This window comes from Amyelois transitella, chromosome 26 (assembly GCF_032362555.1).
Source record: "Amyelois transitella isolate CPQ chromosome 26, ilAmyTran1.1, whole genome shotgun sequence".
In the NCBI taxonomy this organism is placed as follows: Eukaryota; Metazoa; Arthropoda; class Insecta; order Lepidoptera; family Pyralidae; genus Amyelois; species Amyelois transitella.
The window spans coordinates 6991638-7014102 of record NC_083529.1 but is presented as its reverse complement, the minus strand read 5'-3'; the positions used below and the strand labels follow the sequence as shown (position 1 = coordinate 7014102).

General features: G+C 35.5%; 1 protein-coding gene across 2 annotated transcripts; it reads left to right on the top strand.

Moving 5' to 3' along the window:
* The first annotated feature begins 53 nt into the window (after positions 1-53).
* Positions 54-22147, top strand: LOC106138226 (hyaluronidase-5-like). 2 transcript variants are annotated; one of them, XM_060951898.1, is made up of 8 exons: positions 54-4843; positions 9648-9781; positions 11071-11280; positions 15183-15322; positions 17866-18041; positions 19054-19243; positions 19616-20755; positions 21709-22147. In XM_060951898.1, exons 1-8 carry the CDS (start codon positions 4782-4784, stop codon positions 21814-21816), a joined length of 2160 nt encoding a protein of 719 aa, XP_060807881.1. In that variant the 5' UTR covers positions 54-4781; the 3' UTR covers positions 21817-22147. The 2 variants fall into 2 exon arrangements, with proteins under 2 accessions (XP_060807881.1, XP_060807882.1); XM_060951899.1 differs by lacking the exons at positions 54-4843; positions 9648-9781; positions 11071-11280 and adding an exon at positions 12116-13280.
* The last annotated feature ends 318 nt before the right edge of the window (positions 22148-22465 follow it).

Sequence of the window (22465 nt, the reverse complement as noted above, 5' to 3'; positions counted from 1 at the left end):
GTTTATATCCCTTTACGTGGTAGACAGAGTCTTGCAAAATCTCGAAGTCAAAGTTCGTCCACAAAAAAAATCGCTATTATTCCTGGTTACATTATCATTATCAAATTAAGGACGTCCTGGTAAAGGGTCAGGTCAAAAGTACCCGAAACCGCCGAGCTTGCATGAAGAGAGTTATTATGTGGATGAAGCGAAGGAAATATGCAGAGATCGTGGCAAGTGGAAAGAGGTAGTCTCTGCCTACCCCTCCGGGAAAGAGGCGTGATTTTATCTATACTAATATTATAAAGCTGAAGAGTTTGTTTGTTTGAACGCGCTAATCTCAGGAACTACTGGTTCGAATTGAAAAATTATTTTTGCGTTGAATAGACCATTTATCTAGGAAGGCTTTAGGCTATATAACATCACGCTGCAACTATAAGGAGCAAAGAAATAATGGAATATGTGAAAAAAATGTGTATATTATTTATCCTTGAGGGCTTCAATGATGCCTAAAATAACTATTCCACGCGGACGAAGTCGCGGGCACAACTAGTGTATGTATATATGTGACATTCTCATCTCTCTGAGAGGAACATAGGGTGCGCCTTTGATCATGGCTTGGATGAGTGAGGTTTTCACACGAAGCGTCTCCCGTTTGACCTCGGCAACCTTTGTAGGGGAACCTAACCCGTATCGGATATTCGATACACATCCAGTTACCTGACCATGGATCCTGGATTGGGTGAGTCAGGTTTTTAACCCGAAATGACTCCCATCTGACCTCCGTAACCTTTACAACCCAACCAATATCATGGTAAAAGCCACCTGCAACTAGTTCTATAAAAACAAGACGTAATATAATATCATATGATTAGAATTTATTTATTAATAGCCGTATTGCTGACAAGGCAGACAGACAGACATGTTGTTTGTTTGTTTATGATTTATCTAACCCTGAAATGTTATACCATGCTGAGCATACAATTCTTATCTTAAGTAGGTCAAGCGAATTATATGTTCAAAATATTTGATATTTATATAGGAAGAAGAAGAATATTATAAAAACGAAAGAAATTTTATTTGCCGTGTGGTTTCCGGCACCAATACGAAAAAGAATAGGACCACTCCATCTCTTTCCCATGGATGTCGTAAAAGGCGACTAAGGGATAGGCTTACAAATTTGGGATTCTTTTTTAAGCGATGGGCTAGCAACCTGTCACTATTTGAATCTCAATTCTATCATTAAGCCAAATAGCTGAACGTGGCCATTCAGTCTTTTCAAGACTGTTGGCTCTGTCTACCCCGCAAGGGATATAGACGTGACCATATGTATGTATGTATGAAATTTTATTTGTTTGTGGTTTTTTCACGCGTTATCTGCTGAACCAATCGTTTTAAAAGTTTTCGTATAGGGTACTTTTTATCCCCATAAAAAAACCTGCATTCCTTTGTAGGTGGCGATAAATTCGCTCGTTTACGAGTAGGTGGCGCTAATTTCAAGCGGACGAAACCGCGGGTAAAAGCTACGAGGACGAACATAGAATTTACATTGTCAATAATTTTTATCAATTAATTCTATTCTCTATGCCGGAAACAATATGGCCGTTATTGTTCTTTTTTTTATTTCTTATTTTTTAGAACTCACACTCCTTTAACACTTTAATTATCGCTAGTGTGAATTGCCTCCACGAATCAATTGACAGCACAAAGGTAACATTACGATCAAAACAACTTTTAAAGTCAGCGTCATTAAGACTATATTCGCATGAAGTAACATCAATAAAAGTTTGCAAAATTTATCGCAACGGAAAAACTTCATTGATTGAAGTTTAAAAATAGAGATGTTACCTAACTTATGTAACATTAACCAAAACTATCGGATATCCGATATACAAAAAAATATCCGAAACCTTATAAAAGTTTCGGATTATCCGAATTAGAAATAAACAAAAATAAAAAGAAAATGGAATAGGACCAGAATCTATTTCCCATGGATGTCGTAAAAGGCGACGAAGGGATAGGCTGATAAACTTGGGATTCCTCTTGTAGGCGATGGGCTAGCAACCTGTCACTATTTAAATCTCAAATCCATTATAAAAAGCCTTACAACTGAAGGTGGCCTTATAGTCTATTCAAGACTGCTGGCTCTGTCAACCCCGCAGGGCATATAGACCTGACCATATGCATGTATGTCATTTATCCGAAACTAACGGATTATCCTCAATCTGTGTAATTTGTCCCGTACATATTTTACCCGAAATAATTTCATATATCCATATATATCCGGTATGATTATTCCTTTACTTAACATTCTTATCCCATCTAATATTTCATATTAAACACATCACTAGTTTAAATCATTTAGGAAGGCTGTTTTAACTTTACGTGTTGTGGAAATGTAATTATTTGATAAGATAAACATATGTAGGTATATGTTGAGGTTTCAATCTTGTTTGTTATCAAAACACTTCCGCTGAACTATAGGGGCTAGTGATCTTATTCGAGTTAAAATTTTGTTTTATTTTTGGCAATGAATTAAGTATTTAATCATTGCAACTAATTAATTAATGATTCATTAAATTATAAATTTTTATACAACAGTTGTAATAGTTCATTATTGAATTCGATTATTAAACTTTAGTTTTAACAATTAACTAGATACGGATTTCTGAAACGTAAAAGCTATCATCTGACTTAAATCCTTTGTAATATGATAATTAAAATTATGCATAACCTTAATAAAAATAATTATAATAAATTAAATCCTACTTATATTATAAATGTGAAAGTTTGTTTTATCCCGGAGTTCCCGAGGGATTGATAGGGTTTCCATGCGGACGAAGTCGCGGCCGGCTTCTAGTATGTTATATAAATTAGGTACAACGTGAAATGAATCATAATCAATACAAGCGAAAATTTACCTCAAATTATTTATTATGCATCCTATAAAAATATGTTTACTGTGGCAAACTATTACAATGAATGATTAATTTGAATGAATCACCATATGATGTTTATTCGCGACTGAATATTGGTTAATGATTGCGTAAGGACAATGTGTAGGATTCAATTTTATTTACTTCCAACTTTTATACTAGGAAAACCGCATTACCTAAATTTAAAATGAAAGATTTCAAAGCACAAAGTAGGTTACTACCTACACCACACTACAAACACACACACACATAATCACGTCTATATTCCTTGCGGAGTAGACAGAGCCAACAGTCTTGGAAAGACTGATAGGCAACGTCCAGCTGTTTGGCCTAATAATCATTTGGCCAGAATTGAGATTAAATAGTGACAGGTTGCAAGCCAATCGCCTAAAATAAAAATCACAAGTTTATAAGCTTATAGTACCAAGGAGTACCCTTTTACGACATCCATGGGAAAGAGATGAAGCGGTCCTATTGTATTTTCTTGTTTGGTGCCATACGCATCTTAAATTTGTTGAAAATTCGTTAGATTCGTTGAGGAAGGAAAAAAATAGGAAAAAAACACATCTTTATAGGTACGCATGTTTTTATAAATATGCACTATGGTTGCTGAGATAATTTTCCATCAAAAAATACACCTAAGTATTCAAATTTAGGTAACTCTAAGCAAATATTATGATGTTACATAACTCCTTTTCGCGCTCGGATAAAAAACAAAACAATCAGTTTTTTTTTAATTCATACGAGCAAAAACATTCCATCTCATCGTTTCTAAGAAGAAATGAGCGAACAATAGCACACGTTCGTATTTTAAATGACAAAGCTGTACACTCGTGACCTGACAATATAACATTCTGTAAACAAGCATTCTTCTCACGTTTGACTTGAAATCTGACCATGACCACTGCTTTTGTTACCTTTTAGATATTCCATTTATTATTGGTCTTTCCTGGTCTTTAGAGAAAGCAATTCTTAGGTAATATCATAGTCTTGTGTTTCCCTTTTGTAAATTGTGATTTGAATACTAAAAGTCTTGGGACGTGAAGGAAGTACTGGCAACTTTTTATTTATATTCAATTGATAAATATTTTTTTTTCCAATATTATTTATTATATCCTATATTGTATATTTATTTGAAATGAAAATAATAAAAACACAAAAAAAATATTTAAGTAAAATTAAAACTAAAGAAAATTATTGAAATAAATAGGTATTTAAATAAAAATATTGAAATTTCACATAGGTTCTTAGGATCATAATATTTGTTCATATAAACAAGCCAACTCGTACGCCAGTACGTCACAAACTCTGTGAATAACCCAACTTTTTAATAAATATTCTTTTGTAAGTTCATAAAAAAATTGCTAATAAAACAACGGTCTCTGCCTACCCCTCGGGGAAAGAGGTGTGATTTATGTGTGTATGTAATAAAAAAATATATGCTATAAGATTCCAAAATCAGTTGTTTTATTTTTCAAAAAAAGGTAGGTACTAATAATAACAGCAGTAGAAATTTTTTGCAATATTCACTGAGACTAATAACCGTAAATATATACGCTCTTCTAAAGGTCACAAAATAGACCTGACAAATTTGCATAGCGATATAAATAACCTTTCTTTCAGTAAACGCGCGAAATTCTTCCGCTATCCGTTGCCTTCAAATTATCATTTAAAAATTATAATCTAGCTCTTAGTCTATCATATACGGCAGTCCTCTTCAGTATTTAATGAGAACGCTCACACATGTGGCGTATCGCGCGCCATTACAAATTGGCGGGAATATATCGTTCGTAATTCGAATTATAAAATGACGTGAAAAGAAAAAGATATTAGTGTTTAATTTTTTGTTCGTGGACTTTTTTTTAAATGAAAATGCGTTCGTTATTAGTTTTTATTTTGGCAAGTTATGCTGTTAATTGTGATGATAAGTAAGTATAATATTTTTTTTACATAATTTATGAAATGAGATAAAACCCTAAAATACTGTAGGCTCCATAAAAATCTTCATAGTTCATAGATATTTGTAAAATAATAAAAATAATTATATTTTTGATGCTACACAGCTTTCTCCCGCTTTTCTGCTTTTTCGGATTATTCGTGTTATTTATAAATTGGGAAGTTGGTCGGAAAAAAAAACAAGCAGGTAAATTGTGAAAAGAAACAAAACAAAACAGTGAGAAAGTTTAGGCGAAAAGTTATGCAAATATACTTTCAGAAGCGAGTCAATGCCCGAGAAAAATGAAAAATTTCTCTTCGGTTGAGTCTTTGCCAAAACAAGACAAAGAAATTTATTTTTAAAACAACTTCTTACTTTTAATAACATCTTATATCATACTCATTAAAGCGTTTATGGTCGAAGGGTTAAGATACCCAACTAAAAACGCGTGATTTATACATACGTATCACGTCTATATCCCTTACGGGGTAGACAGAGCTAATAGTCTGGAAAAGACTGAAAAGTCACGTTCAACCGTTTGGCTAACATCTAAGTCTTCCAATGTTTTCATTTACACTGTGTACGTATTTTTCAGTATGCATGTGCACTTTATCGCATCACCAACTTAAAGCTTTTTCTGTTCGGTCAGCTGGCTGACTGGTAGAGAATGCCAAACGGCATTAAGTCCGCCTTTTGTACATTTTTGTTTCGTGCAATAAAGTTTTAAATAAATAAATAAGTGCTTATTAGGCATAAAATAAAAAAAAAGATTTTATTAACTCACACTTGTATAATATAATTGTAAGTTTTTTTTCAGTTCATCACCTTATTTGCAATAGGTAACCGTAACATCTACTTTATTTAAAGTGAACGCACTTTAATCCCAACTGATATAAAAATGCGAAAGTAAGTTATTTGTTTGTTTGCTGTCTCTTCACGCGTTATCTACAGAACCAAACCAGTAGTTCCTGAGATTAGCGCGCAAACAGACAAACTCTTCAGCTTTATAATATTAATAGAAAAGAAATACCTACATACGTAGTAGAAACATACATTATGAATATGTTGAGCACAGGCGGACTTATCGCTAAGCAATCTCTTCCAGCCAACCTTTGTCTCACAAAATTTCATGAGAATCGGTCAAGCCGTTTCGGAGGAGTACGGGAACGAACATTGTTACACGAGAATTTTATATATAACATTTAAGTTTTTATTTGTGGACGTTCAAACCTACATATTAAGATTTATGTTACACTGTAGCAGTTAAATGTATGTAATGTAAAAATATCTAAATTTAATAATAAATAAATTAAAAAAAAAATTACCTTGAATTAAGCATTCACATACATTTACAGTATAAATAAACGCTTTTGTTGAGAAATTTCAACTAAGAATGTACGATAGCAGCAGTTGAACGAATTTCAAGTTACATTTGCTGAGAGGAGAGAGACCATTTTGGTTCATTTTTTGTATGGAAATTGTCATATTTTTAATTTGTTTTTTACGATTTTTTTTTTCTTTTTCTCTCTTTATGTTTTTGATGGGATTGGTTTGATAACTAACCGATGCTCTTATACATACATAGGTACATATTATCACGTCTGTAACCCTTGCGGGATAGACAAAGCCAGCAGTCTTGAAAAGACTGATAGTCCACGTTCAGCTGATAGGCCTTATGATAGAATTGAGATTCAAATATTGATAGGTTGCTAGCCTATCGCCTAAAGGAAAAATCCTAAGTTATTAAACTTTTACGACATCCACGGGAAAGAGATGGAGTGACCCTGTTCTTTTTTCCATTAGTGCCGGAACCACGCGGCACTCATTGTAAAGAAACCTGCACATAAAGATTTGATTGCGGTTTTTTTAAATGTATATTTGGTCCAAGTTAAAAAGTGGTGTAAACAAAAAGTTCTCCAAGTTAAAAAATCCCGTTATTTAACGTTCCCGTGGGAATTCCTAAATTTTTTTCGTGGCGGCCGTCTCCTATCTTACAATCTACATTTGTGTCAAATTCATCTTTATTGGCTCAGTAGTTTTTGAGATATCGTGATCAGTGAATGTGCGAATGAGTGATTATTTTCTGCTTTTATTTTATACTTATAGATTCACTTCGATTATTAAATTTCATTCATATCATAAACACAAACATTGTACAAGAAAAAACAATTTAATAACACTAAACCTAGATATTATACAGCTATTCGAGCCCAATCAGGTCATTTTATTAAAACACCATTATAAATCGTTTAGTTATAATTTGTAATGTGAAAACACATTAAAATTATATTAGAGGAATCGTCTGATCTTTAATTGGTACATAAATAATAGGGACATGTGCTATTAAATCCGTTATTTTTTAAAATGAACGATTTTAAACTGACACAATTATTTATACAATATGCCGAATGGCTTCCGACACTTTCCCACGGTTGACGTAAAAAGCGACTAAGGCATGAGCTTATAAACTCGGGATTCCTCGTGTAGGTGATAGGCTAGCAACCTTTCACTATTTGAATCCCCTACCTACCCGTTAAGCCGCCGTTAACCCGCTCTGCCTACCCCTTAAGGGATAAAGACGTTATAATTATAACTAGCTGTGCCCGCGACTCCGTCCGCGTGGAATAGTTATTTTGGGCATCATTGAAGCCCTCAATGATGAATAATTTTCCCCGTTTTTTTCACATTTTCCATTATTTATTTGCTCCTTATAGTTGTAATGTGATGTTATATAGCCTAAAGCATATATGGTCTATTCAACACGAAAATAATTTTTCAATTCGAACCAGTAGTTCCTGAGATTAGCACGCTCAAACAAACAAACTCTTCAGCTTTATAATATTAGTATAGATATGTAAGTACGTATGACAAATATTTATCAAGAAAAACAAATAAATGAATGGTGTGACAACAATTTGTATTGGCCGTGAAGTGTTGAAGTTATGTAAGTAACAATTGACCAGCAATTGAAACAAATGATGGAGTGATTAATTCCATTCAGTAATATTCCTTCACACTAATAGATATATTAAAGGAAAAAACAGTCCTAACTAAAAAGGGATAGGCTTATAAACTTGGGATTCTTATTTTAGGCGATGGGCTAGCAACCTGTCACTATTTGAATCTCAATTCCATCATTGAGCCATAAAGCTTAACGTGGCCTTTCAGTTTTTTGAGACCGTTGACTCTGTCAACCCCGTAAGGAAAAAAAAGTGATAAAATATATAAATGGTCAGGTCAAGAGTACCCGAAACCGCCGAGCTTGCATGAAGTGAGTTATTAATGTGGATGAAGCGAAGGAAGTGTGCAGAGATCGTGGCAAGTGGAAAGATGTAGTCTCCGCCTACCCCTCCGGGAAAGAGGCGTGATTTAATGCATGTATGTTTGTATAAATAAATGTTTTGTTCTTTAGAGTATTCATAGAAAAGCTGTTGAGTGTGCACACTCACTCAGATTCACAAATTTTTAAAGACATGGAAAAAATACTCAAATTCTACCAATAAGCCAAACAGCTTAACCTGCCTTTTGAATCTGCCTTGTGATTTTATGTATATATGTATGTAAAATATATATTATTATATGTAGATAATCTACAGTTGTTCCGAAAATTACGAGATTCGCACACCAATTCATTATCTAAACTACTTCATTCTAATCCACTTGCCCTCAATGTTATGATTCTAATCACTACCAGTCTAACCTAGATTCAATCAAAAATAAGTGACTTGTGTCTTGTGATAGCCCAGCACTAATATAAAAAAAGAATAGGACCACTCCATTCCCATGGAGATCTTTAAAGGCGACTAAGGGATAGGCTTACAAACTTGAGATTGTTCTTTTAGACGATGGGTTAGCAACCGGTCACTATTTAAATCTCAATTTTTATCATTAAGCCAAACAGCTGAACGTGGCCTATTGGTCTTTTCGAGACTGTTGGCTCTGTCTACCCCGCAAGGGATATAGACGTGACGTGACGTAACGTATGCCCACCCGGTACCATGTATTTTTACCTTTCACTGCCCAAAGGTTGGCTGGAAGAGATTGCTTAGCGATAAGTCCGCCTTTGCTCAACATATTCATAATGTATGTTTCTACTACATATGTATTTTTACAGGCAATAAAGATAATTTGTATTGTATTGTACACAATTTTTCCGAATTTTGCTTTATTTTCATTACTAAACGATACTTAATTGGTGATTTTTGTGTCAAAGTAATTATTCAGATTTATATGATGAATCATGAAATCACATTAAAATTTGATAAAAGATAATCTTACGATGTCGTCTGGCAAAACTTTTCTATTAAAAAAAAGGAATAAAACATATTTTATTGAATTGAAGATTATGAGAAACTAGCGACTCGCCCCGTCTTCGCACGGGTAGTATTTACACATAATAAACCTCTTGAATCACTCAAAAACTTCATCAAAAGCTGTTGTGCAGTTTTAAAGATCTAAGCTTACATACATACCTACAGAAATAGGAACAGACGCGGGAAGCGACTTGCTTTATACTATGTAGCGATAAATCTAAAACACTTGATAGGAAAAAAATCCGGAATAAAAAAATTAACCACTCTCATTTTCAAAAATTCAAAATTTTTATTCAATATTATAGGATACTTCATATCGCTTAATAATTGTCAAATCTTTTTTTTTATTTCACAACATTGGTTGACGTCAAATAAATAACTTAAAACCCAAATTACTGCCGCTTCCAAGGCGTCAATGCAGAAGGAGCGGTAACAAACTGCACTGCAATATTTTCAACAACGCCATCTTCACCTTTGTTTCAGCTATTACGTGATAGAAATGCCTGATGATCCGCCCACCCTGTGGGATAGTCAGCGACCGTTCAGAGTTTACTGGAATGTCCCCACCATGCAGTGTACATCGAAGAAGATACCGTTCAATAACTTGGATAGATTTGGTGAGAAAATCATATCCTACTAATATTATAAATGCGAAAGTTTGTGAGTATGTCAGGATGTCAGTATGGATGTTTGTTACTCTTTCACGCTAAAACTACTGTACTGATTACGATGAAATTTGGCATGTGGGTAGCTGAAGACCCAGAATAACATATAGGCTACTTTTTATCCCGGAGTTCCCGCGGGATTGGTAGGGTTTCCATGCGGACGAAGACGCGGGCGGCCTCTAGTCATATTTACATATAAATGCATGTAACGCTAGTATTAGATTTACGTTAGATTCAGGCAATCTAACGTAAATCTAATACTAGTGTAAAATACCTGGCACTTTATAATGGGACAACTAGTGGAACAACTAATGGGACAAGTCACGTCTCATATCACTTGCAGGGTTGACAGAGCGTTGGCTCTTGAAACGACTAAAAGACCACGTTTAGATGTATGACTAAATTATATGATTGAGATTTTAAATCGTGTCAGGTTGCTAGCCCTTCGCCTACAAGATGTTTATAAGCCCTTCCCTTAGTCGCCTTTTACGATCCATGGGGAAGATATGGAGTGATCCAATTCTAAAGTATGTATGTACTTAATTGTAAATCTTTTCTTTTTTATTTAATAAATCTTTTCTTTTTTATTTAATACCTATTGGATTAAGGAATGTGTCTTCCATCTCACCTGATGGTAAGTGACGATGAATACCAAGATGTTACACGCCTATCAAAGAGTTGTAGGAAGTATAGTTATTAAAGTTATTTATTCCTACAAAAGATAGAAGGAGAAAATAGGAGAGAAATAATCAGTTAAAAATCATACATACATACATACATATCATCACGACTATATCCCTTACGGGGTAGACAGAGCCAACAGTCTTGAAAAGATTGAAAGGCCACGTTCAGCTATTTGGCTTAATGATAGAATTGAGATTCAAATAGTGACAGGTTGCTAGCCTGTCGCCTAAAAAAGAATCCCAAGTTTGTAAGCCTATCCCTTAGTCGCCTTTAACGACATCCATGGGAAAAGATGGAGTGGTCCTATTCTTTTTTTTATTGGTGCCGGGAACCACACGACGAAAAATCACTATATTATTAAACATAAAAATTAAGAACATCTAACAATAAAAATTTAATTTTGACATATCATTTATAAACAACATCATGACAACCGTTGCTATGGCGTCTAGCAAGAAAGTTATTTATTTATTTATTGATTATTGAATTCAAGTCTGTTTTCGTAAGCCATAATAGTTGCCTACAGTTACCCATTAATTCTACAAACCTTTCTTCAGGGATCCTACAAAACAAAGGTGACAGTTTCCGCGGAGACCGGATAGCTATACTCTACGACCCTGGTTTATTCCCCGCCTTGCTCAAGAATGACAGCAGCGGAGAATACAAGTTCAGGAACGGCGGGGTTCCTCAGGAGGGGAACCTGGAGAAACATGAGGAAGCGTTCAGGAACATATTGGAGAGTAGCGTGCCTGATCCGGATTTTAATGGTAAGTCTTCCTCATGATGTTAGTCTGTTACAACCTCAGCTCTCTGGATGGGAGTCCGGAATGCGAAGTAAGTCTTCCTCATGAAGTTTGTCCGTTACATCCTCACCTCTCTGGAATGCGAATTTTGACCATAATTGACCCCGGATTGGGTGAGTCGGGTTTTTACGCGACTCCCGTCTGACCTCCGCAACCTTTGCAGGGGAATTTAATCTATGTTGGATCGTGGTAAAAGCTGGACTAGATGAATATGACTATTGCCTTAGTCGCCTTACGACATCCATGGTAAAGAGATGGAATGGTCTTTTCTTAAATACACACTACGCAAGCAATCAGAACTAGTTGACATTAAAAGTGTAGGAAGCTCATAAAATTTAAGTAAAAAAACTCGATCAATCTTCATTCATTATTTCAAGGCCATTGAGTTTTTATAAATATAGAACTGACATTTATATTAACAAGAGAATCGAGACTTTAAATTACTTAACTGGAAATTCATATTAAACCCAGTGTACAATAATTTGTTGGTGATACCCACTAAGAAAAAAAAAGAATTGTTAAAAAATAATTGAATGAGAAACTGTTCGCCTTAAATTTATAAGATAAACAGCCATTATAACGAAATACATTAAAATTAATTCTGAAATTATGAATATAGATAACCCAGTATAAAACTCAGTTTTTTTATAACTATTCTTTAAAGACGTAAGTTTCCAAATAAGCTAGACCATCCGCCACCGATGCATATCATTCGTATATCGACATTCCGAGGTTTCCAAGTAATTTTTTTTTTTGTCCTTTTGCAAGCGTAATCAATTCTTGTCAAAGCAGATCAATGATGACATCACAGTATCACACAATAGTCCGTCCGGCCGTCTGAACATACTAGTTGCTGTATCGATAAGTATTCTCGTTAATGTTGTTTAAGTTGAGACTCTTTATTTTTTTTGTGTAAAAAAATCTTTAACTATTTCTGGGGTGATAGGAAAGAATAATTCAATATATAGTGTGGTTCCCAGCACCAATAAAAAAAAGTATAGGACCACTCCATTTCGTTCCCATGGATGTCGTAAAAGGCGACCAAGTACTAGGCTTATAAACTTGGGATTCTTTTTTAGGCGATGGGCTATCAACCTGTCACTATTTGAATCTCAATTCTATTATTAACCGAAACAGCCGAACGTGGCTTTTCAGTCTTTTTAAGACTGTTAGCTCTGTCTACCCCACAAGGGATATAGACGTGATTATATGTATGTATGTAATTTTATATATGTACTATTATCTGAATGACGACTACAAATGGAAATATCCTTGATAAAATAATTCATATATATCACTTCTTTATCGTGTCTGTATCTCTTAAGAGTTAGGTACTCTTCTCGAAATTTTGATCGTGACCCGAAATCCTATTCCGGTCGTGGGTCATGTCAGAAAATTCAAGAAAAGCACTATTAATCCCAATTTCAGAGAGTTTCAGCTACAAAACCGCAACGTCTAAAAGTTTATAATCCTCAATTTTATCTATCTCAAGTCTATCAAACCCATGTTTATATTCCTTCTTTGTCTGACTTTTACAATCTGCACGAGAGTACGAAACGTAGCTGGCACTAAATAAATGTGCCTATTGCCTTAGTCGCTTTTACGACATCCATAGGAAAGAGATGAAGTGGTTCTTTTCTATAGCGCCGGGAACCATACAATATTATTATTTTTTGAACTCGTACTGAAGTTTCGAAAATATATTTTTTTTTATTCACGAGATTGAAAAGTAGCGAATGCGTTGTCCTCAACGACAGTGCGATTGCGATAAATCACATCGACTTAACAATTACAGCTACTGTCAAGGTCATGGAGAAGTTCCATCAACTGTATGTGATGTGGCCTAGTGATGGCCGACAATAGTTTCAGGAAAAACCATATTATCATACATACATATATAAAGAAAATGTACTATTCTTTTTTTCTATTCGTGCCGGGAACCACACGGCATCAACCCTATCTAGGTATGAAAATTATCAAACTATTTTTTGAGCTATTTTTTAATCACCTATGTGATACATCATATATTTTAATTTTATACAAAGATATGTTACAAAAACAAGGTTACCTATAAATAAGGTGTGTGGGTTTAACCTTACCTACATATATACGTGTATGTACATACCCATATCCCTCATAATTCATAGCATATGACCTCACATAGCTAAGTAATGTTTTATCACTAGCTCTCTACATGGGGCCGCATTTCAATGTTAATGTGCCGTGTGGTTCCCGGCACCAATACAAAAAAGAATAGGACCACTCCATCTGTTTCCCATGTATGTCGTAAAAGGCGACTACGGGATAGGCTTATTAACTTGAGATTCTTCTTTTAGGCGATGGGTTAGCAAACTGTCACTATTTGAATCTCAATTCTATCATTAAGCCAAATAGCTGAACGTGGCCATTCAGTCTTTTCAAGACTGTTGGCTCTGTCTACCCCGCAAGGGATGTAGACGTGACCATATGTATGTATGTATGTTTCAAAAATATTTTAACTCAAGCATCACGTTTTATGGGGAAATATAATAATAAGCTTAAAGAAATCACCTCTGTAGCGGGAGCAATGATTCAGGTTGACCGCCACCAAAAGGGAGATCTTCCACCAGGGTAGGTGTTATGTCTTGGGAACTGCGCCACCGATGTTGTGACGAAGGTCGTATAATTATTTGCTCCAATCCGTGAAATCTTTGCTTGCGCGATTTAGATTTTGCCTATCCCACCGGGAATGACGCGTTATTTTATTAGAATTAGGAAAGAGCTAATAGTTTTATCTTCATTGCCAGAACTTACATATCCATTATAATTCAATTACATTGCAAAGTCAGGAAATGATTGGTTTATTTACAAAATAGATTTTTTCTAATATCTTATCATTTTATCGGTTACTGACTAAGTTAAATAGGTCAGCGATGCGTGTTTATAGTAAAAATAGACACGGCTTCAAACCAACTAATATTATTCATTTATTCATTCATATAGTCACGTCTTTATCCTTTTCGGGATAGACAGAGCCAACAATCTTGAAGAGACTGATTGGCCACGTTCTGCTGTTTGGCTTTATGATAGAATTGAGATTCAAATAGTGACAGGTTGCAAGCCCATCGCCTAAAATAAGAATTCCAAAATTATAAGCACAGGCTTATAATTTTGGAATTCTTATTTTATCTAAGAGGCGACTAAGGGACAGCCCTTAGTCGCCTCTTACGACATCCATGAGAAATGAGATGGAGTGGTCCTATTCTTTTTTATATTGGTGCCGGGAACCACACGGCATATTGTAAATGTGAAATTAAGTTAATTTGTTTGTTACCTCTTCAGGGGTTATCTACAGAATTGTTACAAAGTTTTCTAGAGGATTTCTAGGAATGTCATGTACATATATATAATTTAGTTTCTGGAGAAGGACATAGAGTACTTTTCATCCCGGTAAAAACTGTAGTTCCCGTGGGATTTGCGAAAATCCTATATTATTTGTAGGTCGCTAAAGTCGCTATTCGTAGGTGGCGTTAAATTCGTCGCGTTTTGTATTTAGCATTTAATTCGTTGCTTTTTCTAGGTCAGTGGTGCTAATATCGTTTATTTTGTTGGATGGCGTTAAATTCGTCGCTTTTTGTAGATGGCGCTAAATCCACACGGGCGAAGCGGGTAAAGGCTTGTCACTACATAGTATAAAACAAAGTCGCTATTTTAGTCTGTTTGTCTGTATGCTTAAATCTTTAAAATTACGCAACGTATTTTGATGGGGTTTTTGTAACAGGTAGAGTGATTCAAGAGGAAGGTTTTTATGTATATTTTTTTCCGAATTTTGCACCCGTGCGAAGCCGGGCTATTTTTTTATAAATCTCTTTTTATCTCCATTCCAGGTGTCGGTATTATAGACTTCGAATCCTGGCGTCCGGTCTTCAGGCAGAATTTTGGAGTCCTGGTGCCTTACAAAGATGTCTCCGTCGAGATTGAGAGGAAACTGCATTGGTGGTGGCCCAAGAATTGGATGCAAGCTGAGGTATAAATAAAGCCTATATTTAAAATCTTTAACGTCAACTTTGACGGCCTCTGTGGCGCAGCGGTAGTACGCTTGTCTGTGACACCGGAGGTCCCGGGTCCGAATCCCGGCCAGGGCATGATGAGAAACGAACTTTCTCTGATTGGGGTGGGTCTTGGATGTTTATCTATATAAGTATTTATTATAAAATATAGTATCGTTGAGTTAGTATCTCGTAACACAAGTCTCGAACTTACTTCGAGGCTAACTCAATTTGTCCCGTTTTTATTATTTTTATGTATTTAACTATAATATAATGAACGATCCAATACAGGTTAGGTCGCTTTGTGGAACAACATGACTTATCCAATCCAGGGTCCATAGTCAAAGGTATACCCCGGGCTCCTCTCCAGAGTGGTGAGGATGCAACCGGGACTAAAGCCAGGAGGATGAAGCAGAATGCCGATTTTATACTCGTATGTAGGTAGCTCTGTCTTCAATCGTTTTCTTGAAAAAAGAATCTTTAACGTATTTTCGATCGATTTGATGGTCAAATCATAAGGAAGTATTTTTATCATAAAAAGCACGTAACATTTACATCATTCATTACATTTTGTAATTAATTTTCGTTTCTAAGGACAAAGGTCAATCCAATCAATCGCCTTTTGTTTTCAAACGAGCCGACGTAAACAAAACAAAACAAAACAAACGTTTTGTTTCTGCCAATTCAGTCTGTTTCCCGCGGCGCTATCTCGTGTAATTGGGGCAGTCGTGAGCTGTAAGACTGATTGTGGTGTAGGTACTGTCGGTAACACAAGCGTTTGAAGAAATATCTATTTATATTAAGGTGACGTTTATTTAAAAATAGCCTTTTGCAGCTACAAATCTGTAGTCTCTGTCTACCCTTCCGGGGGAAAGGGTGTGATTTACATTAGCTAAACATAAGTTGAGAATAAATTTATTGTTATAATTATTATAGGATACCTAAAGTGATTGTTTGCATATATTAGTTAATATATGCAAACAATGCATATATTAGTTAATATATGCAAACAATCACTTTAGGTATCCCTTGCGGAGTAGACAGAGCCAACAGTCTCGAAATGACTGAACGGCCATGTTCAGCTGTTTGGCTTAGTGATAGAATTGAGATTCATATAGTGACAGGTTGCTAGCCCGTCGCCTAAAAGAACCTCAAGTTTATAAGCAAATCCCTTAGTCGCTTTTTACGACATCTATAGGAAAGAGACGGAGTGGTCCTATTCTTTTTTAGGCCGGGAACCACACGGCACTTTTATGGTCGCGGAATTCTCTCATTAAGCTTCTCATGCTGACTGTACTTCACAAAATATGCGTGTCGTAACAGCAATGACGTCATAATATGAACGTGGGAGCGGGACACAACACAGCTGTTCCAGGAATCCATGCGTTTATATTTTGAGAATGCAATAAGGTTTGTAGTCTTCATTTTGTGGAATGTTGAGTTCAGATGTAGGTATGTATGTATGTTAGTACGTTTCGAAATTTATGCAAATTCAAATTCATTATTATGGGACACTTCAATATCACTTAATAATTGTCGTATCTTTTGGTTTAACAACATTGGTTGACGTCACATTAATTACTTTAAACCAAGTTTACTCCCGCTTCCGAAGCGTCAGTGCAGAAGAAGCGGTAACAAACTGCTCTACAGCATTTTCTTCAACAACGTCAACTTCACAATTATCCAAATCTTAGAATAGAAATGTGGACAAATTATGTATTGAAATGCACGCCGTTGTCCGCGGCTATGGAGTATTTCACTAAGAATACATACATACATATCTACATATGGTCACGTCTATATCCCTTGCGGGGTAGACAGAGCCAACAGTCTTGAAAAGACTGAATGGCCACCTTCAGCTATTTGGCTTAATGATAAAATTGAGATGCAAATAGAGACAGGTTGCTAACCCATCGCCTAAAAAAGAATCCCAAGTTTGTAAGCCTATCACTTAGTCGCCTTTTATAACATCCATGGGAAAAGGCCGGGAACCACACGGCACATAGGTAACAGAACAGCTGAACCCGCCCTTGGCGACTATTGAGTCGGTTCACCAAGAAAGTTACGATTGTAAGATATGGTTCCCAGCACCAATAAAAAAAAAGAATAGGACCACTCCGTTTCCTTCCCATAGATGACGTAAAAGAAGACTAAGGAATATGCTTATAAACTTGAGATTCTGCTTTACGGCGATGGGCTATCAACCTGTCACTATTGGAATCTCAATTCTATCATTAAGCCAAACAGTTGAACGTGGCCTATTAGTCTTTTTTAAAAGCTGTTGCCTCTGTCTACCCCGCAAAGGATATAGATGTGATTATATGTATATATGTAGTAAGAAACTAAACCGCCGAGCTTGCATGAAGAGAGTTATGAAAGTGGATGAAGCGAAGGAAATATGCAGAGATCGTGGCAAGTGGAAAGAGGTAGTCTCTGCCTACCCCTCCGGGAAAGAGGCGTGATTTTATGTATGTATGTATGTAGTAAGAAAATAATATCCAACTCCTTTTAAAATTTCCAGGCGAAGCGCCGTTTCGAAGATGCGGCCCGCACATTCATGAAGACAACTCTTTCAATCGCCAAGCAGATGAGACCCCTGGCTTTATGGGGTTACTACGGGTTCCCCTACTGCTTCAACATGGCCAACAAGGATATGTCTGAAGCCTGTTCTGGTGCCGTCCAAAGGGAGAACGATGGGTAAATAAATAAATATATACGTGACAAATTACACAGATCGAGTTAGCCTCGTAGTAAGTTCGACACTTGTGTAACGAGATACTAACTCAACGATACTACATATATATTATAATAAATACTTATATAAATAAACATCCAAGACCCAGGCCAATCAGAGAAAGTTCGTTTCTCATCATGCCCTGCCCGGGATTCGAACCCGGGACCTCCGGTTTCACAGGCAAGCGCACTACCGCTGCGCCATAGAGGCCGTCAAAATGGGTAAAGATCTTTCATCTTCTTTTTTCTCCTGGAGTCAGTCCAGGTAGCATAGTTTAATAATCCGATATAATAATTTTTAGTGCCGTGTGGTTTCCGGCACCAATACAAAAACGAATAGGACCACTCCATCTCTTCCCATGAATGTCTTTCAGCGACTAAGGGATAGGCTTACAAACTTGGGATTCCTTTTTAGGCGATGGGCTAGCAACCTGTCAAATCTCAATTCTATCGTTAAGCCAAATAGCTGAACGTGGCCATTCAGTCTTTTCAAGACTGTTGGCTCTCTCTACCCCACAAGGGATATAGACGTGATTTGTATGTATGTCAATCAGTCAGTGACACATTTGCTGAAAAAAGAATCCCAAGTTTATAAGCCTATCCCTTAGTCGCCTTTTGCGACATCCATGGGAAAGAGATGGAGTGGTCCTATTCTTTTTGTATTGGTGCCGGAAACACACGGCACTTTGACAGACATATCATTACAAAACGAAGGGTTAGATAATATGAAATTTAAAAATCCTTATGTCAAATAAAAAGGGGCAAGGGGTTTTATGTGAGGATTCCCCGCCCGACCGGAGATAGATAGATAGATAGATAAAACTCTTTATTGCACCATAAGAGTAAAAACATACAAATATGCGGGATATGCGGGAGATATGTTTTGAAGGGTTTGAAGGTTATGCGGGAGATATATTCTCTAGTTCTGAAGAAAATAAATTAATTCTTCTTTTTTTTTGTTGTTCTCTTCACCCAGGATCTACTGGTTGTGGTCTGAGAGCACAGCTCTGTTCCCTTCAGTGTACAGCTCCAAGGAGCTGTCCGCCCCGCAGCTGGCGGCGCTGGCGCGCGGCCGGCTGCGGGAGGCGGCGCGCGTGCGGCGGCGGGGCGCCCCCGTGCTCCCCTACTTCTGGTTCCGGTATCGGGACGGCGGGTTCATGACTAAGGTTCGTACTTATACACATACATACATACATAATTAATGTGCAATAAATACATAGGTTTTGTACAAAAAAAGAAAACCGGCTTTAATTGATAATCTCCTTTTTTGATGTCGGTTAAACTTAAAAAACTTTCTCCTATATGTAACAAACAATTATCTGAAAACCGCATCAAAATCGGTTAAGCGAAACGCGAGATAATAGCAGATAAAGATAGATACATGGATACAGTTCAAACTGAGAACCGCCTTTGAAGGCGGTTAAATCTCATTCAACTAGATCACAACTTCAAAATCTTCCAATTAAGTTTTTATTTAGTTTTAAGGCTATGTAGATAATGTAAAATATTCTTTGTAACAATAATTATTATATTTCCAGAATGACCTTGATATAGCTCTCAAAACATTCTACAAGTCAGGCGCAGACGGTTTTATCATATGGGGCAGCTCCAAGGATGTAAACACTGCCGAGAAATGTACAGAATTACTGGATTACGTGAACAATATCATGGGACCAGCCATTGCTAAGTACGCCTCTAGCGGAAGTTCACAAAATGATGTATCTGTTGAAGAAAATAGTATAAGCAGTAATAATACTTCGGAAAATGGGACCCAAATAGAATCAGATCCAGAATATCATTGGGTCCCACCTGAAAATTATACGCAAAATATAAAAGAACATGTCAAAGAGCTTATTAAGAATTCTAGAATTAATACATCGAATGAAAATCAAGCCACAGTTATACCTGAAAGAAATAGTTTATTAGATATTGTGATACATTTAATAATGAATGAAAAGCAAAATTTAACTGAAATTTTTGAAAATACAAGTGAATATAGTACAGTTAGAAATAATAAAAGGGACACATCAGATGAATATTCAACCATTGGTGATAACTATAGTACGACTGAACAATACACAGCTGATCAGAATAGTACTGAGCAATTTACTAGTGAAGAATTTACTACTGAGCTATCTACAACTGAAATTTTAAGTACAAACGAACCAAATTTCGATTCAAGAACTGTGGAATACACACAATACTCAACGGAAGATATAAAGAATATGTATAGTACTACAACTGAAGAAGGTAATTTAGATATAAGTGTCGCCAGTGATGACAATATAATATTCTCTATACTAGAAACAATAACAAAAGCAGAAACATCTACTTTTGAAAGAACAGAAGGAACGAGTACCACAACAGATTTAACACAAACAGAAAAAAATGAAGAAACAACTGAATCTATTTTAGATGTAAACATTACAGAACTTCTAATTTTAAATAATGATTTAAGTAAAGAAGAAAGTTTTTCAGAGGGTTCTCAAGAACTAACAACCGAATCTATAACTTCAAATGTAACTACTGAAATCAGAAGAGGATTCGATACATCCAAATCTATAAATGATAGCGATCCATCAAACAATAAAATTAATAATGCGAAGAATAAGAAAAAAGGATTAAAGACGAAAAATTTAGAAGTATCCACTTCCAGTGACACGGCTATTCCCCATCAGGTCTATTTCTAACTAAGCTTTTGTGATGTTTTGTTTTGCTTACTAATTTTGGTTTGGGAAGTTTCGGGAGTTATTCATAATGTTTCAAACATTTCGTAATTTGATCAGATCGAGGGCTACGTTTGAGAATTAGAGATTTAGCCAACTCCACTTAAATAGTCGAAGTTATAACTGACAAACATTGACTAACACTTATTATTATCAAAGTTGCCTTTGAATACAACCAAGTGTTTTTGATATTTATTTTTGAGTGACTAAAAAAAGCGTTCTTGTATTATTTAATTTTACAAATTTTCACCACTTCTTAATTTTACTGCGTAAAATTCGCCTTATAGTTTAACTTATTTTGTTTGATCAAATTACGATATTTGTGCTTTCTTCTCTACATCATCACCAGTATCATAAAATTATCTTTTTATTATCAAAATTGTTTGAGAATTAGTAACAAATTTAATAATTCTGGCATCATCACCATCTTATTCGTAGTACACGAATCTATCTACTTACTGTTGCCTGATTTTCTGTTTTATCTAAAAATAATGTGTTATAAAATCATGTTAAACATTTTTGTTTATAACTAGCTGCAACTAACTGTGTTCGTGTTGAACAACAATTCCTTCTTTTTTAAAAGATTTTCACTTTTTTGTAATACATTTTAAATGTGTGCTTTTCGTAATTATCTATTATTAGAGTTTGAAACTGTTCTTCCAAAGTCTTTCGTCGACAAAATTGACTACATTCTGTCAATGATAAAAAGCTCTACCGTCAAAGTCTAATTTTGAAAATTTACCGTTTCCAAAGTACAGAAAAAGCGGCGTAACAAACTACACTCAGCATTTAGAACAGTTTTTTCTCTCTTACGAGTATTGTCTCTTCTGTGACTAATATAACTTGATACTGTGACTAACATCAATATTATTGTGTTCTATACGTGTTAACATTTGTCTGTGTAGGTCTGCGATTCATCGGCTTCGGAAATCTGCCCTCTCGTGGTCTTAAGAACTTTTATTTTCGTCCATGGAATCATGAACTGTTTTAATTTCTTTCAAATCTTGTCGTAACTCATTATTAGCAAGTATTACGAGTTTATCGTTGATAATACCAGAATTGTCTTCAAAATTTGCAACATCGTGTCGAATATCATTAGCTATTTTTTGTATTAACTCATGGGAATGTCGTTGTAATGAATTGGTGTTTCAAATCAAACAAATGTATTAACTATTAGTATTTTAAAGCTACGACCCGAGTCTTTTGGTGCTCTATCATCTTCGTAACAAGTAAAGACGTGTACTTGTTTTGTTGTTATATATCTGTGATATTGTGTACATATAAATATAGTTTGTTAAATTTTAAATAAACTTTAATTGATAGAAATATATTATGAATTTAGTTAAGCGATAATATGTTGTTTCATTTAAGTTTTGTTACACAGACTTTGATTTATATTCTACTACATTTATACCTACTAACATTGTTTTTAAGGTGCCGTGTGGTTCCCGGCACTAATAGAAAAATAATAAGACCACTCCATCTCTTTCCCATGGATGTCAAAGGCAACTAATGGATAGGCTTATTAACTTGGGATTCTTTTTTCAGGCGATGGGCTAGCAACCTGTCACTATATTAATCTCAATTCTATCATTAACATGAACGTGTTCTATCAAGACTATTGGCTCAGCTACCCCACAAGGGACATTATTATACATATTA

Bases quoted from the DNA above. Each gene is read 5' to 3' on its own strand.
- LOC106138226 (XM_060951898.1), top strand. From the start codon at position 4,782: ATGAAAATGCGTTCGTTATTAGTTTTTATTTTGGCAAGTTATGCTGTT. The intron at 15,323-17,865 runs GTATAAATAAAG...TAAAATTTCCAG, and splicing joins AGAATTGGATGCAAGCTGAG to GCGAAGCGCCGTTTCGAAGA. The intron at 18,042-19,053 runs GTAAATAAATAA...CTCTTCACCCAG, and splicing joins GTCCAAAGGGAGAACGATGG to GATCTACTGGTTGTGGTCTG.